Below are 12,601 nucleotides of genomic sequence, written 5' to 3' on the forward strand. Positions count from 1 at the left end.
TGGAGTGTGCACTGCACACACTCCACCCATTTGTACTCGGCTGAGAAGAATGTTCCTCCTGGCCCAACAAAAGTACTGTAGCACATTGCCGGCCACAGGGCAGGCCGGCCCCATCCCCACCCTCCCGGTGCACCTCACCTCTCTTTACTGCCGCCTTCCGGCTCGGCTTGCCCATGAAGTCATCAGATTTCCCGTACCCCCAGTTTGGTGAGCTATCCGCCAGTGCTCATTGAGCACTGGGCAGCTCTCTGACTGTATTCTATCGAGGCTCATGCCATGGTTCAGGCCTCCCACTGAAACCAGCGGGGTGTGCCACAGGTTTTGCATCACTGACTTTGCATCTGTTTTGGGCAGAAGCTCAAAATCGGCCCCATTGTCTTTACTGTTGTAGAAATAGGAGTCCATCACTTTGCACTGTGAGGTGATATGAGGCTAAAAGGGCAACTGAAATACCTTCTGCATTTGTACCAGTCCCTACTATTAATTATAAATGAGTAATATGAACAAAATACTCCGTGGGCAACGATGCAATGCAGAACTTATTCAAGTTGTAAAGAGTATCCTCATAAGTTTATTATAAGTTATCATATCATCACTCGTGGAACAAATGGCTAATTCCATCATTTCCTATTTGGTATTTTTACGTAGATTTTGCACTCTAACCTCTTGCAATCTTCGGCTCATTCTGCTTTTTGTCGCTTTCAGTTCTTCTGCTGCCACTGCCACATCTGTCTGGAATAAAGAAAACAATCATACCATGAGCAAATATCTTAAATCAGGTGTACTTTTTGCACAGTTGTCAATGCTACAGCCATTCATATGCCACTGATTGATCAGATTGGTGCCTGCATAAGGTACACCACTTAGTTTGCCAATGATGGAGGTATGAATTGTGAACAAAATTTTAATGTACATTAAGAGGTCATGTAACAATAGATTAAACATTTGTTTTTGTTTATTCCTTTAACTACCTCATTTTTGGACAGACCTTAAAATAGATTTCTATGAACTGCTTCTAAGAACTGAAAGCAACAAAAAGCAGAATGAACCAAAGATTGCGAGAGGTTTGAGTGCAAAATCTACCTAAAGATACCAAATACGTATGTTTTGTTTTAACCTGACCTATCAACTACTGCAGTATTTCTCTAATTTTCGTTAACTTTTATGGAAAATCCAAAATTAAATGGCTGTTGACATTTGTCACTAAACATGCAGAGGGCTTTATGTGTGATTTGTCACACAGAAGTCGCATAATTCTTTTTAATGCCATAACAAAGGATTTTCATCCAACTCTTGTTTTAGTGGTGCAAGTGAAAGACAACATAGATTTCAGAATGATGCAGCATAAACCTAGGCATATAGTTTCATTAACTCTTTACAGTTAAATATATACAAATAAATCATATAAAGGCTCTGCAGAAAAGCCCTCTAAACTTGTAATGCGAATAAAACTTTATCGTAGATTGTATACCTCAGTTGTGTACCTTAGTTACTGTGGCCATCTCCAGGGCAGCACTCAGCCTTTCTATTTCTTCCTGAGCAGCCTCCTTTTCTTCACTAACTTCACTCAGCTGCTGTCGAAAACGCATAATCTCCCACTGTATTTTCTTTAGCTCCTGAGCATGTTCTTCCTGCATTGCAGCTAGTCGTTCCGCTGCAACAATGTTGCAAAGAAGACAGCAGTTTACTTTGTGCTTAGCATTTTTGAGTTATTTTTAAAACCACTGTGCTGTTAAGACACGAGACAAAGTTTCAGAAGCTGTATTTTTTCCGATATGGAGTATCATAGAATAGTCACCTGTATGACTTGCAACTAATGTGGTCTATAAGGAATATAGTACAGAATACTGTTTTGGGCTGTTCCAACAGATTGTCAGAGTAGGACGATCAGTTTTTCGATTCTGAAAACAACTAATTGAATGACTGGACTTACTAACCATCAGAACATTTGGAATTTTACATGCTTTGCTGTCAAGCTGAATGTATCCATACTTGCACCAGTTACTCTCTTTTCAGTAACTTTTTTGATATCAGCCGTTAAGCTAATGAATTAAAGACTAACCAAATTACAGCAACAATACAGCTTGCAATTATATAGCACCTTTAATGTAGGAAAACATCCGAAGACGCTTCGCAGAGGTGTATCAGAAAAAAATGGATGATGAGCCCAAAGAGGAGTTATTAGGAGGGGTGACCAAAAGCTTGATCAAAAATGTGGGTTTTAAGGAGGGCCTTAAAGAAGACGGAGGTGAAGAGAGGGAGGTGAAGAGGTGGAGAGGATTAGGGAGGAAATTCCAGAGTCTTCTGAAGTGCTGATGCCACGACCGGGGTGAAGGGAGGGGAGGCGATGCACAAGAGGCCAGAGTCCACAGAACAGAGAGTTCTAGGGGGGATTGTAAGCTAGAGGTTACAAAGAGAGTTGAACAAGGCTATGAAGGGAATTTTAAATTGGAGGCGTTGGGGGACCAGGAACCAATGTAGGTCATCAAGGAAAGGAGTGACGGTTGAGCAAAATGTGGTGTGGAATAGGATATGGGCGCAAAGCATTGGACTAGCTAAATTTAAAGACTCTGCAGATTGGAGGCTGACAAGGAGACCAGTGGAATAGTCAAGTCCGGATCTGACAAAGGCATGGTTGAATTTTGGCAGCAGACAGGCTGAGGCAGGAAAGGAGGCAGTGATGTAACGGAGATGGAAGCAGACAGTCTTTGTGATGGAGAGCAATGGCTGCAGGGTGACCAAGGATGGGAACTGAACATCCCGGGGTATTCAATATTTAGGAAGGACAGGCAAAAAGGGAAAGGAGGCGGGGTAGCGTTGTTAGTAAAGGAAGAAATCAATGCAATAGTGAGGAAGGATATTGGCTCAGAAAATCACTATGTGGAATCTGTATGGGTGGAGCTAAGTAACACCAAGGGGCAGAAAACGTTGGTGGGGGTTGTCAATGGGCCCCCAAACAGTAGTGGAGATGTAGGGGAGGGCATTAAACAGGAAATTAGAGACGCATGCAAGAAGGGTACAACTATAATCATGGGTGACTTTAATCTACATATAGATTGGTCAAACCAAATTAGCAATAATACTGTGGGGGGAGGAATTCCTGGAGTGTGTACGTGATGGTTTTCTAGACCAATACGTTGAGGAACCAACTGGAGAACAGGCGATCCTAGACTGGGTATTGTGCAATGAGAAAGGATTAATTAACAATCTTGTTGTACGGGGTCCCTTAGGGAAGAGCAACCATAACATGATAGAATTCCTCATTAAGATGGAGAGTGAAGTAGTTGAAACCGAAACTAGGGTCCTGAATCTAAATAAAGGAAATTACGAAAATATGAGGTGCGAGTTGGCGATGATAGATTGGGGAACTTTACTAAAAGGGATGACGGTGGATAGGCAATGGCTAATTTTTAAAGAAGCAGTGCAGGAATTACAACAATTATTCATTCCTGTCTGGCGCAAAAATTAAACAGGAAAGGTGGCTCAAGCGTGGCCTACAAAAGAAATTAGGGATAGTATTAGATCCAAAGAGGAGACATATAAAATTACCAGAAAAAGCGGCAAGACTGAGGATTGGGAGCAGTTTAGAATTCAGAAAAGGAGGACATAGGGATTGATTAAGAGGGAAAAAATAGAGAATGAGAGTAAACTAGCAGGGAATGTAAAAACTGACTGTTAAAGCTTCTATGAATATGTCAAGAGAAAAAGATTAGTGAAGACAAATGTAGGTCCCTTACAGTCAGAAATGGGGGAAATTATAATGGGGAACAAAGAAATGGCAAAACAATTAAACACATACTTTGGTCTGTCTTCATAAAGGAGGACACAAATAACCTCCCAGAAATGTTAGGGAACCAAGGGTCTAGTGAGAGGGAGGAACTGAAGGAAACCAGTGTGAGTTTAAAAAATAGTGCTAGGGAAATTAATGGGGCTAAAGGCTGACAAATCCCCAGGTCCTGATAATCTTCATCCCAGAGTACTAAAGGAAGTGTCCCTGGAAATATTGGATGCATTGGTGGTCATCTTCCAAAATTCTATAGACTCTGGAACAGTTCCTACAGATTGGAGGGTGGCAAATGTAACCCCACTATTTAAGAAAGGAGGGAGAGAAAAAACAGGGAATTACAGACCAGTTAGCCTAACATCAGTAGTGGGAAAAATGCTAGAGTCTTTTATAAAAGATGTGATAACAGAACACTTGGAGGGCATTAACGGGATTGGACAAAATCAGCATAGGTTTATGAAAGGGAAATCATGCTTAACAAATCTACTGGAGTTTTTTGAGGATGTAACTAGTAGAATAGATAGAGGAGAACCAGTGGATTGGCAGAAGGCTTTTGATAAGGTCCCACACAAGAGGTTGGTGTGCAAAATTAAAGTACATGGGATTGGGGGGGAATATACTGGCATGGATTGAGAATTAGTTGACAGACAGGAAACAGAAAGTAGAAATAAACGCGTCTTTTTCCGGGTGGCAGGCAGTGACTAGTGGGGTACCGCAGGGATCAGTGCTTGGGCCCCAGCTATTCACCATATATATCAATGATTTGGATGAGGGAACTAAATGTAACATTTCCAAGTTTGCAGACGACACAAAGCTGGGGTGGAATGTGCGCTGTGAGGAGGATGCAAAGAGACTCCAATGTGATTTAGATAAGTTGCGTGAGTGGGCAAGAACATGGCAGATGCAGTATAATGTGGATAAATGTGAGGTTATCCACTTTGGTTGTAAAAACAGAAAGACAGATTATTATCTGAATGGTGATAGATTGGGAAAAGGGGAGGTGCAATGAGATCTGGGTGTCCTTGTACACCAGGTGGAGCAAGCAGTTAGGAAGGCGAAAGGTATGTTGGCCTTCATTGCAAGAGGATTTGAGTACAGGAGCAGGGATGTCTTATTGCAGTTGTACGGGGCCTTGGTGAGACCACATCTGGAATATTATGTGCAGTTTTGATCTCCTTATCTGAGGAAGGATATCCTTGCCTTGGAGGGAGTGCAACGAAGGTTTACCAGACTGATTCCTGGGATGGCAGGACTGACATATGAGGAGAGATTGGGTTGACTAGGCCTATATTCACTAGAGTTTAGGCCGAATGGCCTACTCTTGCTCCTATTTTCTATGTTTCTATATGGGGGTGGAAGCTCAACTGAGGGCTGAATAAGACATTAATGTTGCAAAGGCTCTGGTTCAACCGGAGAGGGAGATTGAATCAGTGGTGAGGATACAGAGCACGATTTTAACATTGGAAAACGGGTAGGTTGGGGCGAAATCACAACCATTTCAGACCTGCCCCCAACCTGCCTACTTCCGGTTTTCACGAAGGCAGGACGAGGGGCGGCGACCAACCTGCTCCCAGGAGGTGGTTTGGCGATTAAAACCTTTCAAGGAGGCTGAGGACCTCCATTTTTGCAGAGTTTCCGATTTCAACCCCTGGGGACTGGGATTCCTGGGCCTTCTCTTTTACGCCACCTGAAAGGAGGTGAGAAGGCCCGAAACTAACAGATAAATGCCTTTCTGGCACAGCTTGTGGGCCCGGAGGAGCAGAAGTGCTTCCCCCGGGCCCAACAGGCCTACCTGCAGCCACCTCCACCCCCCCGATCTCCACCCCCCTCCAACAATCGCGGACCCCTTCACTGATCCCCGAACCCAACAATCGCGGACCCCCGCAATGACCCCCGATCCACCCACCAATGATCACGGATCCCCGCGATGACCCTCAATCCCCCCCACAACGATCGCAGACACCCGCGATGACCCGTGATCCCCCCACAATGATCGCAGACACCTGCGATGACCCGTGATCCCCCCTAATGACTGCGGACCCCCGATCCTGACATCCCCCGGTGTCCCCCATGCCCCCCGGTGCTCCCCATGCCCACCCGTGCCCCCATGCTTATCTGTGCCCACACATGTTTCCCCCCCCGCAATCCATACAATCAATGACTTACCCTATCTTCAGATAATGTTGCCAAGGGGCAGCATGTAGATGAAGAAGAGGAGGGGACCAAAGAAACATCCTTGTGAGTCTCAAGGGATAACAGTGTGGGGGTGGGAAGAGAAGCCAATCCTGGAGATGCTCTGGCTATGATCAGATAGGTAAGAGTGGAACCAGAGAAGAGCAGCCCCCTGATATCAGAGGAAAGGTGTTAGAGCAGGATGTTGTGGTTGACCGTGTCAAAGACTGCAGAGAGGTCAAGGAGGATGTGGAGAGAAAATGAACCACAGTCAAACAGCTTCTCACCAATGCTACAGTTGTAGTGCAAATGCACCCTTATTAATCTAACTTCATAAAGTTTAGAAATTCAAGAAGGAATAACAATTAATTACAGAAGGATATAATTGTCAATTACCTGAACGCTCTGGGTTGAGTTCTTTTGCTGTCTGTATTCGAAATACATTCAATTTCATTGTTTGTATAACACTTTCCAACCGGCAGACACGGCTCACTAGAGATTCATAGTTTTTCCACAGTACATCACTTTCAGTTCCAAATGCTTTTCTGGCATGGAAGGGACTGACGGGCCTGTGACTGTCACTATCACCAATCTTGGATGCCCCAGTGTCCTCAATAGTAAATCCAAGGCCCTCTAATTCTTGAATTAACGCCTCTGTTTGCTCCTCAGCAGCAATGATCCGATGCTGTAGCACAGTAAATGACTCAGGTGCTGTGGCACCGACATGTGTTGGTGGAATTGGTGCATGTGACATGTTTAAAGTATCAGTAGTCACCTGTATAATAAAACACATGATTAGTACCATATTGTCAGCCTGTACAGCATTATGACTGAAAAGGACACTGGAATAATGTGACTAAATTACTGTAGAAAACACTTCACTCATCAATGGTGCAAGCCAACCACATGAGGCTTTTAGAAAATATTTAGCATAAGAACTTATTTGTCATTTAAGTGAGTGGTAGCATTCTTACCTCTGAGTCCGAGGATTGTGGGTGCGAGCCTCACTCCAGGACTTGAGCACATTAATCCAGGCTGTCGTTTCAGTGCAGTACTGAGGGAGTGTCACATTGTCAGCATGCTGTCTCTTGGATAAAATATTAAACCAAGCTCCCCACTGCCTATTCAAGTGCGCATAAAAAATCCCATTGCGTTATTCAAAGAAAAGCAGGGGAGTTCTCTACATATTTTAGCCAACATTTATCCCTCAACCAACACTGCCAAAACAGATTGCTTGGTCATTTATTTCATTTCTGTTTATGGGTCCTTACTGTGAGCAAATTGGCTGCCACATTTGCCACAAAACACCAGTTACTACACTTCAAAAGTAATTCACTAGCTGTGAAGTGCTTTGGGACATCCTGAGGATGCAATGACAAGAACTCATTACAATCATTCTGGTTACTACTGACCGACCTTATTATGGAGCACGATATAAATGCAAGTCCTTTCTTTCTTAAAATTAGAGCTAGGCCATTCAGGAGTGAAACCAGGAAGCACTTTTTCACACAAAGGGTACTGGAAATCTGGTACTCGTTCCCCCAAAGGCTGTGGATGCTAGGTCAATTGAAATTTTCAAGACTGAGATCGATAGATTTTTGTTGAGCAAGGATATCAAGGGATATGGAACAAAGGCAGATAAATGGAGTTGAGGTACAAATCAGTCATTATGTAATTGAATGGCAGAATGGGTTGAGGGACTGAATGGTTTCCTGAGAAATAAGACAATTCTTTCTTATCTTGAATTTATGTCTCTGCTTATTTAGCCCCTTACGCTACAAGAGTTTAAACTTATTCAGTTTGCAATATTCCACATTTACACCCAAGTCATGTGGATATAATTCTCCCCCACTGACTACAAATGATAGGAAATTCTGAAACATTTGAAAAGTAAATGTGAAGTATAATTTTGACAAGCAGATAGTGTGACAGAAGCAGAGCTTGGTCTAGCTTCAAACCATAAAATCTCTGCATTATACCTTTATAATGTGAAGATTTGGATATATTATAAAATTACAATGGTCTTTCATTCAAATGTATTCTTAAAATGCCTTTGTCTTTGTGAGGGTAAATAGTAAACTATCTGGAGACACAATCCATAAAGACATCTAACCAAGCCCACGGTGATCAATTACATCAGAAATTCCCTCATGTCTTTCAAATGTTAAATGCACAAGAAACTTGCACAAGAAGACTGTCACACACTCTGGGGTTGTTCTCAGAACTCAAAGTATTGATTCTTTGACAGACAATGGATATTTTATTTGTAGATTCTGGCATGAGGGAAAAATGGTTGCAATTGTTGAGAGGTGTCAAAAAATGTAAGTTTACATATTAATTCATTATCTCTGATATGATCCATCGGAGGTCGTCTTGAAAGAAAGACAGTTACTGTCTCAAGTTTAACTCCTTTGGCACTAAAAAATTCTTCTGGCATAAAGACACTGCATTGCTGGTCATCATTGGTTCAGGTTTCCGTGTTGTCGAAGGTGCTAACTGGACTATGCACCCAGGGTAAGAATACTACTTACAAGGACCCCAATGTGCACAAATGTATCAGGCTCCGCCCGAAAAAACAGCAGTGTTGAAATCGGGGCGGGAAGAGCATTCATTGTAACTCCTCCTCCGCTCGGTTTCCCACTTAAAATTCTCACTGTAATCTCCAGTGCACAATATCATGGTAAAAAGGTTATCGTTATGTGGCACAAAGCTCCAATTCATTGTATGCAGGAAAATGCCACACGGAGCAGTAAAATGCAAAGTTGGCCGATACCCACCTTTACATTTCACCGAAATCCTTGTAACAACAGTGTGATACAATACTTAATTAATTGCCCCAAACATCTACTGTGTTATTCCAAAATCATCGTTAAGAACATAAGAAATAGGAGCAGGAGTCGACCACGTGGCCCCTCATGCCTGCTCCGCCACTTAATAAGATCATGGCTGATTTTCGACCTCAACTCCACTTTCCTGCCCGATCCCCATTTCCCGTTGATTCCCTTAGAGTCCAAAAATCTATCAATCTCAGTCTTGAATATACTCAACAACTGAGTCCTCAGCCCTCTGGGATAGAGAATTCCAAAGATTCACCTCCCTCTGAGTGAAGAAATTCCACCTCAACTCAGTCCTAAATTGCCCATCCCTTATCCTGAGACTATGCCCCCTAGTTCTGGACACTTCAGCCAAGGAAAACAGCCTCTCTGCATCGACCCTGTCATGCCCTCCAAGAATTTTATATGTTTCAATGAGATCACATCTCATTCTTCTAAACTCCAGAGAATATAGGTTCATTCTTCTCAATCACTCCTCATGGGACAACCCTCTCATCCCAGGAATCAATGTAGTGAACCTTCGTTGCACTGCCTCCAAAGCAAATATATCCTTCCTTCGGTAAGGAGACCAAAACTGTACACAGTACTCCACATCTGGTCTCACCTAAGCCCTGTACAATTGTAGCAAGATTTCCTTACTCTTGGAATCCAACCCCCTTGCAATAAAGGCCAACATGCCATTTGCCTTCCTAACTGCTTGCTGTACCTGCATGTTAAATCTACCTGAACACCAACATTTAATAGTTTCTCACCATTTAAAAAATATTCTGTTTTTCTATTCTTCCTATCAAAGTGAATAACCTCACATTTCCCCACATTATACTCCATCTGCCACCTTCTTGCCCACTCACTTAACCTGTCTATATCTCTTTGCAGACTCTTTGTGTCCTCCTCACAGCTTACTTTCCCACCTAGCTTTGTATCATCAGCAAATTTGGATACATTACACTCGCTGCCTTCAACTAAGTCATTAATATAGATTGTAAATAGCTGAGGCCCAAGCACTGATCCTTGCAACACCCCATTAGTTACAGCCCGCCAACCTGAAAATAACCCATTTATTCCTCCTCTCTGTTTTCTGTCCGTTAATCAATCCTCTATCCATGCTAATATATTACTCCCAACTCCATGAGCCCTTATCTTGTGTAACAACCTTTTGTGTGGCACCTTATCGAATGCCTTTTGAAAACCATGATGTGGATTTTGAAAACCAAATATACTACATGCACTGGTTCCCCTTTATCTACCCTGTTAGTTACATCCTTAAAAAACTAATAGATTTGTCAAACACGATTTCCCTTTCATAAAGCTATGTAAACTCTACCTAATCATATTATGATTTTCTAATTGCCCTGTTACCACTTCCTTAATAATGGATTCCAGCATTTTCCCAATGACTCATGTTGGGCTAACTGGCCTGTAATTCCCTGTTTTCTCTCTCCCTCCTTTCTTGAATAGCGGTAATACATTTGCTACCTTCCAATCCACTGGGGCCGTTCTAGAATCTGGAGAATTTTAGAAGATCACAACCAATGCATTCAATAGCACTGCAACCACTTCTTTTAGAATCCTAGGATGTAGCCCATCAGGTTCGGGGATATGTCGGCTTTTAGTCCCCTTAATTTCTCCAGTACTTTTTCTTTACTAATATTAATTACTTTAAGTTCCTCACTCTCATTAGACCTTTGGTTCCCCACTATTTCTGGTAAACTTTTTGTGTCTTCTACTGTGAAGACAGATACAAAATACTTGTTTAATGTCTCTGCCATTTCCTTATTCCCCATTATAATTTCTCCTATCTCAGCCTCTAAGGGAGCCACATTTACTTTTGGTACTCTCTTCCTTTTTACACACTTGTAGAAGCTCCTACAATCTATTTTTATATTTCTTGCTAGTTTACTCTCATATTCTATTTTCTCCCTCTTTATCAATTTCTTGATGTGGAGATGCCAGTGATGGACTGGGGTTGGCAAATGTAAAGAATCTTACAACACCAGGTTATAGTCCAACAAATAATTTGTTGGGCTATAACCTGGTGTTGTAAGATTCTTTACATCAATTTCTTGGTTATCCTTTGCTGGTTTTTAAAACTCTCCCAATCCTCAGGCTTGCTACTCTTCTTGGCAACATTATAAGCTTCTTCTTTTAATCTAATACTATCCGTAATATCTTCAGTTAGCCACAGATGGATTACTTTCTATTTCTCAATGGAATGAACGTTTATTGACAATTCTGAAATATTTCTTTAACTGTTTGTCATTGCTTAACTATTGTTATACCTTTTAATCTAATTTCCCAATCTACCTTAGCCATCTTATCTATGTAATTGGCTTTATTTAAGTTTAAAGCTCTAGTTTCTAACTTAATTACATCACTTTTGAACTCAATGTGAAATTCTATCATATTATGATCACTCTTCCCCAGAAGATCCCTTACTATATTACTAATTAACCCTATCTCATTACACAGGGTTATGAGTCACAAAACCATTTCTATAGTATAATTACAAGTTCAACATGTACATGAAGTGCTTTCCAGCAGAGGAAAAGGTACAAGGGAGGCGAAAACCGAGATGGTAGGACTGGAAACAGAGACCATACTGCAAGAGTAACAGTGCAGACAGTGAGCCAAGGGGGAAGAGTGCAATGGCAGGAATTCATTACAATCGTTGGGTTACTACAGACCGACCTTATTATGGAAAAGAACTGAACTGCATTCCAATTTATTTTAGATCTAAAGTAGCTTTAACAGTGCATAGTAGCACGATGCAGCGATCTTCGCTCCGAGTTTTTAAAAAGTCCCTGCTTAGAGACGGTGCATTCTGATTCGAAAAACTTTTAAGAGGACAGATTTCAAATTTAGCTCCTTACACAGCGATCGACGGCTCAGCCAAAGCAGCTTCTAACTCAGACTGGCCGCCTGCCCACTCTAACACCGAACTATACGACTGTGAAGAGGAAACACCGTCTTATTACCATCACAATAATGACTTACCTGGTAACAGAGATACGGTAACAAGCGGCCATCAGCGGCGCGGCCCAGCCTCTGGTTACCATGGAGATCCCGAACAGCCTCTCTTTCCAACCGAAACACCGTCACATCGAACTACGCATGCGCGAATGCAGCTGGCTCCAAAGCATGCTGGGAGATTTATTTTCAAACTAATGATCATTTGTGTTTAAACTGTTGTCATTAGAAGCTCGCAGCAGAGTGAGGAGAATGACAGGGCTTTTACCTTCTGATTTATGAAGACTGAATAAGTGAAATTGAAATATCAATGTTAAAGGATGCTCGCCAGAAGGGCATGTAATAGGAGGGAAGAGAAAGGGGCTCCCAACCAGTGGTTTTCAAGGGGTTGCAGAACTCTAGCAACAATCTGTTTTAGATGGCACTGGCCATCTTTGTGGTTGTGGACAGCAGATTGTTCATGAGACAGTTGCAATTGAGACTTCTTGAACAGAGGTCTCTAAATTATTATCTGTTGCCCCAGGACATAGCAATCAAGCAACAGTCACAGAAGACTCTATGGTGCTGTATTGACACCATCTGTTTTGGGGTTTTCTTTCCTAAAGCGTACAGTCTTTTGCTTTGAGGAGTCAAGGGAGGGAGAAGCTCACGTTTCCTGCCTTAGACTGGGGCTTGCCTGGGTGAGGAAAATTGTTGAAGAGTTCAAAGAGGCAACCTCTTCAGTGGCCATGGAGACCTCACAGAGCTTGTCCATCAGGTCTAAATGACTAAGTCTCTATGCACTGTGAATTCTGCTGGAGAGGTGGCAAGGAGTCTCCTTGAAACCAGAAGAGGAAAAAGCTTT

At 42.3% G+C, this 12,601-nt stretch overlaps 1 protein-coding gene across 1 annotated transcript in view; it reads right to left on the reverse strand.

The window, feature by feature from the left end:
• Positions 1-11,876, reverse strand: part of ccdc150 (coiled-coil domain containing 150) — a 92,293-nt gene extending 80,417 nt beyond the window's left edge. Inside the window, exons 1-4 of the mRNA XM_067995338.1 lie at positions 11,785-11,876; positions 6,353-6,731; positions 1,485-1,654; positions 664-732 (exon numbers count right to left, since the gene is read on the reverse strand). Of these exons, the coding sequence (XP_067851439.1) occupies positions 664-732; positions 1,485-1,654; positions 6,353-6,710 (597 nt within the window). The 5' untranslated portion in view covers positions 6,711-6,731; positions 11,785-11,876. The remainder of the gene's footprint in view (positions 1-663; positions 733-1,484; positions 1,655-6,352; positions 6,732-11,784) is intronic.
• Between the last annotated feature and the right edge of the window lie 725 nt (positions 11,877-12,601).

The sequence above is a fragment of the Heptranchias perlo genome, chromosome 13 (genome assembly GCF_035084215.1).
Source record: "Heptranchias perlo isolate sHepPer1 chromosome 13, sHepPer1.hap1, whole genome shotgun sequence".
In the NCBI taxonomy this organism is placed as follows: Eukaryota; Metazoa; Chordata; class Chondrichthyes; order Hexanchiformes; family Hexanchidae; genus Heptranchias; species Heptranchias perlo.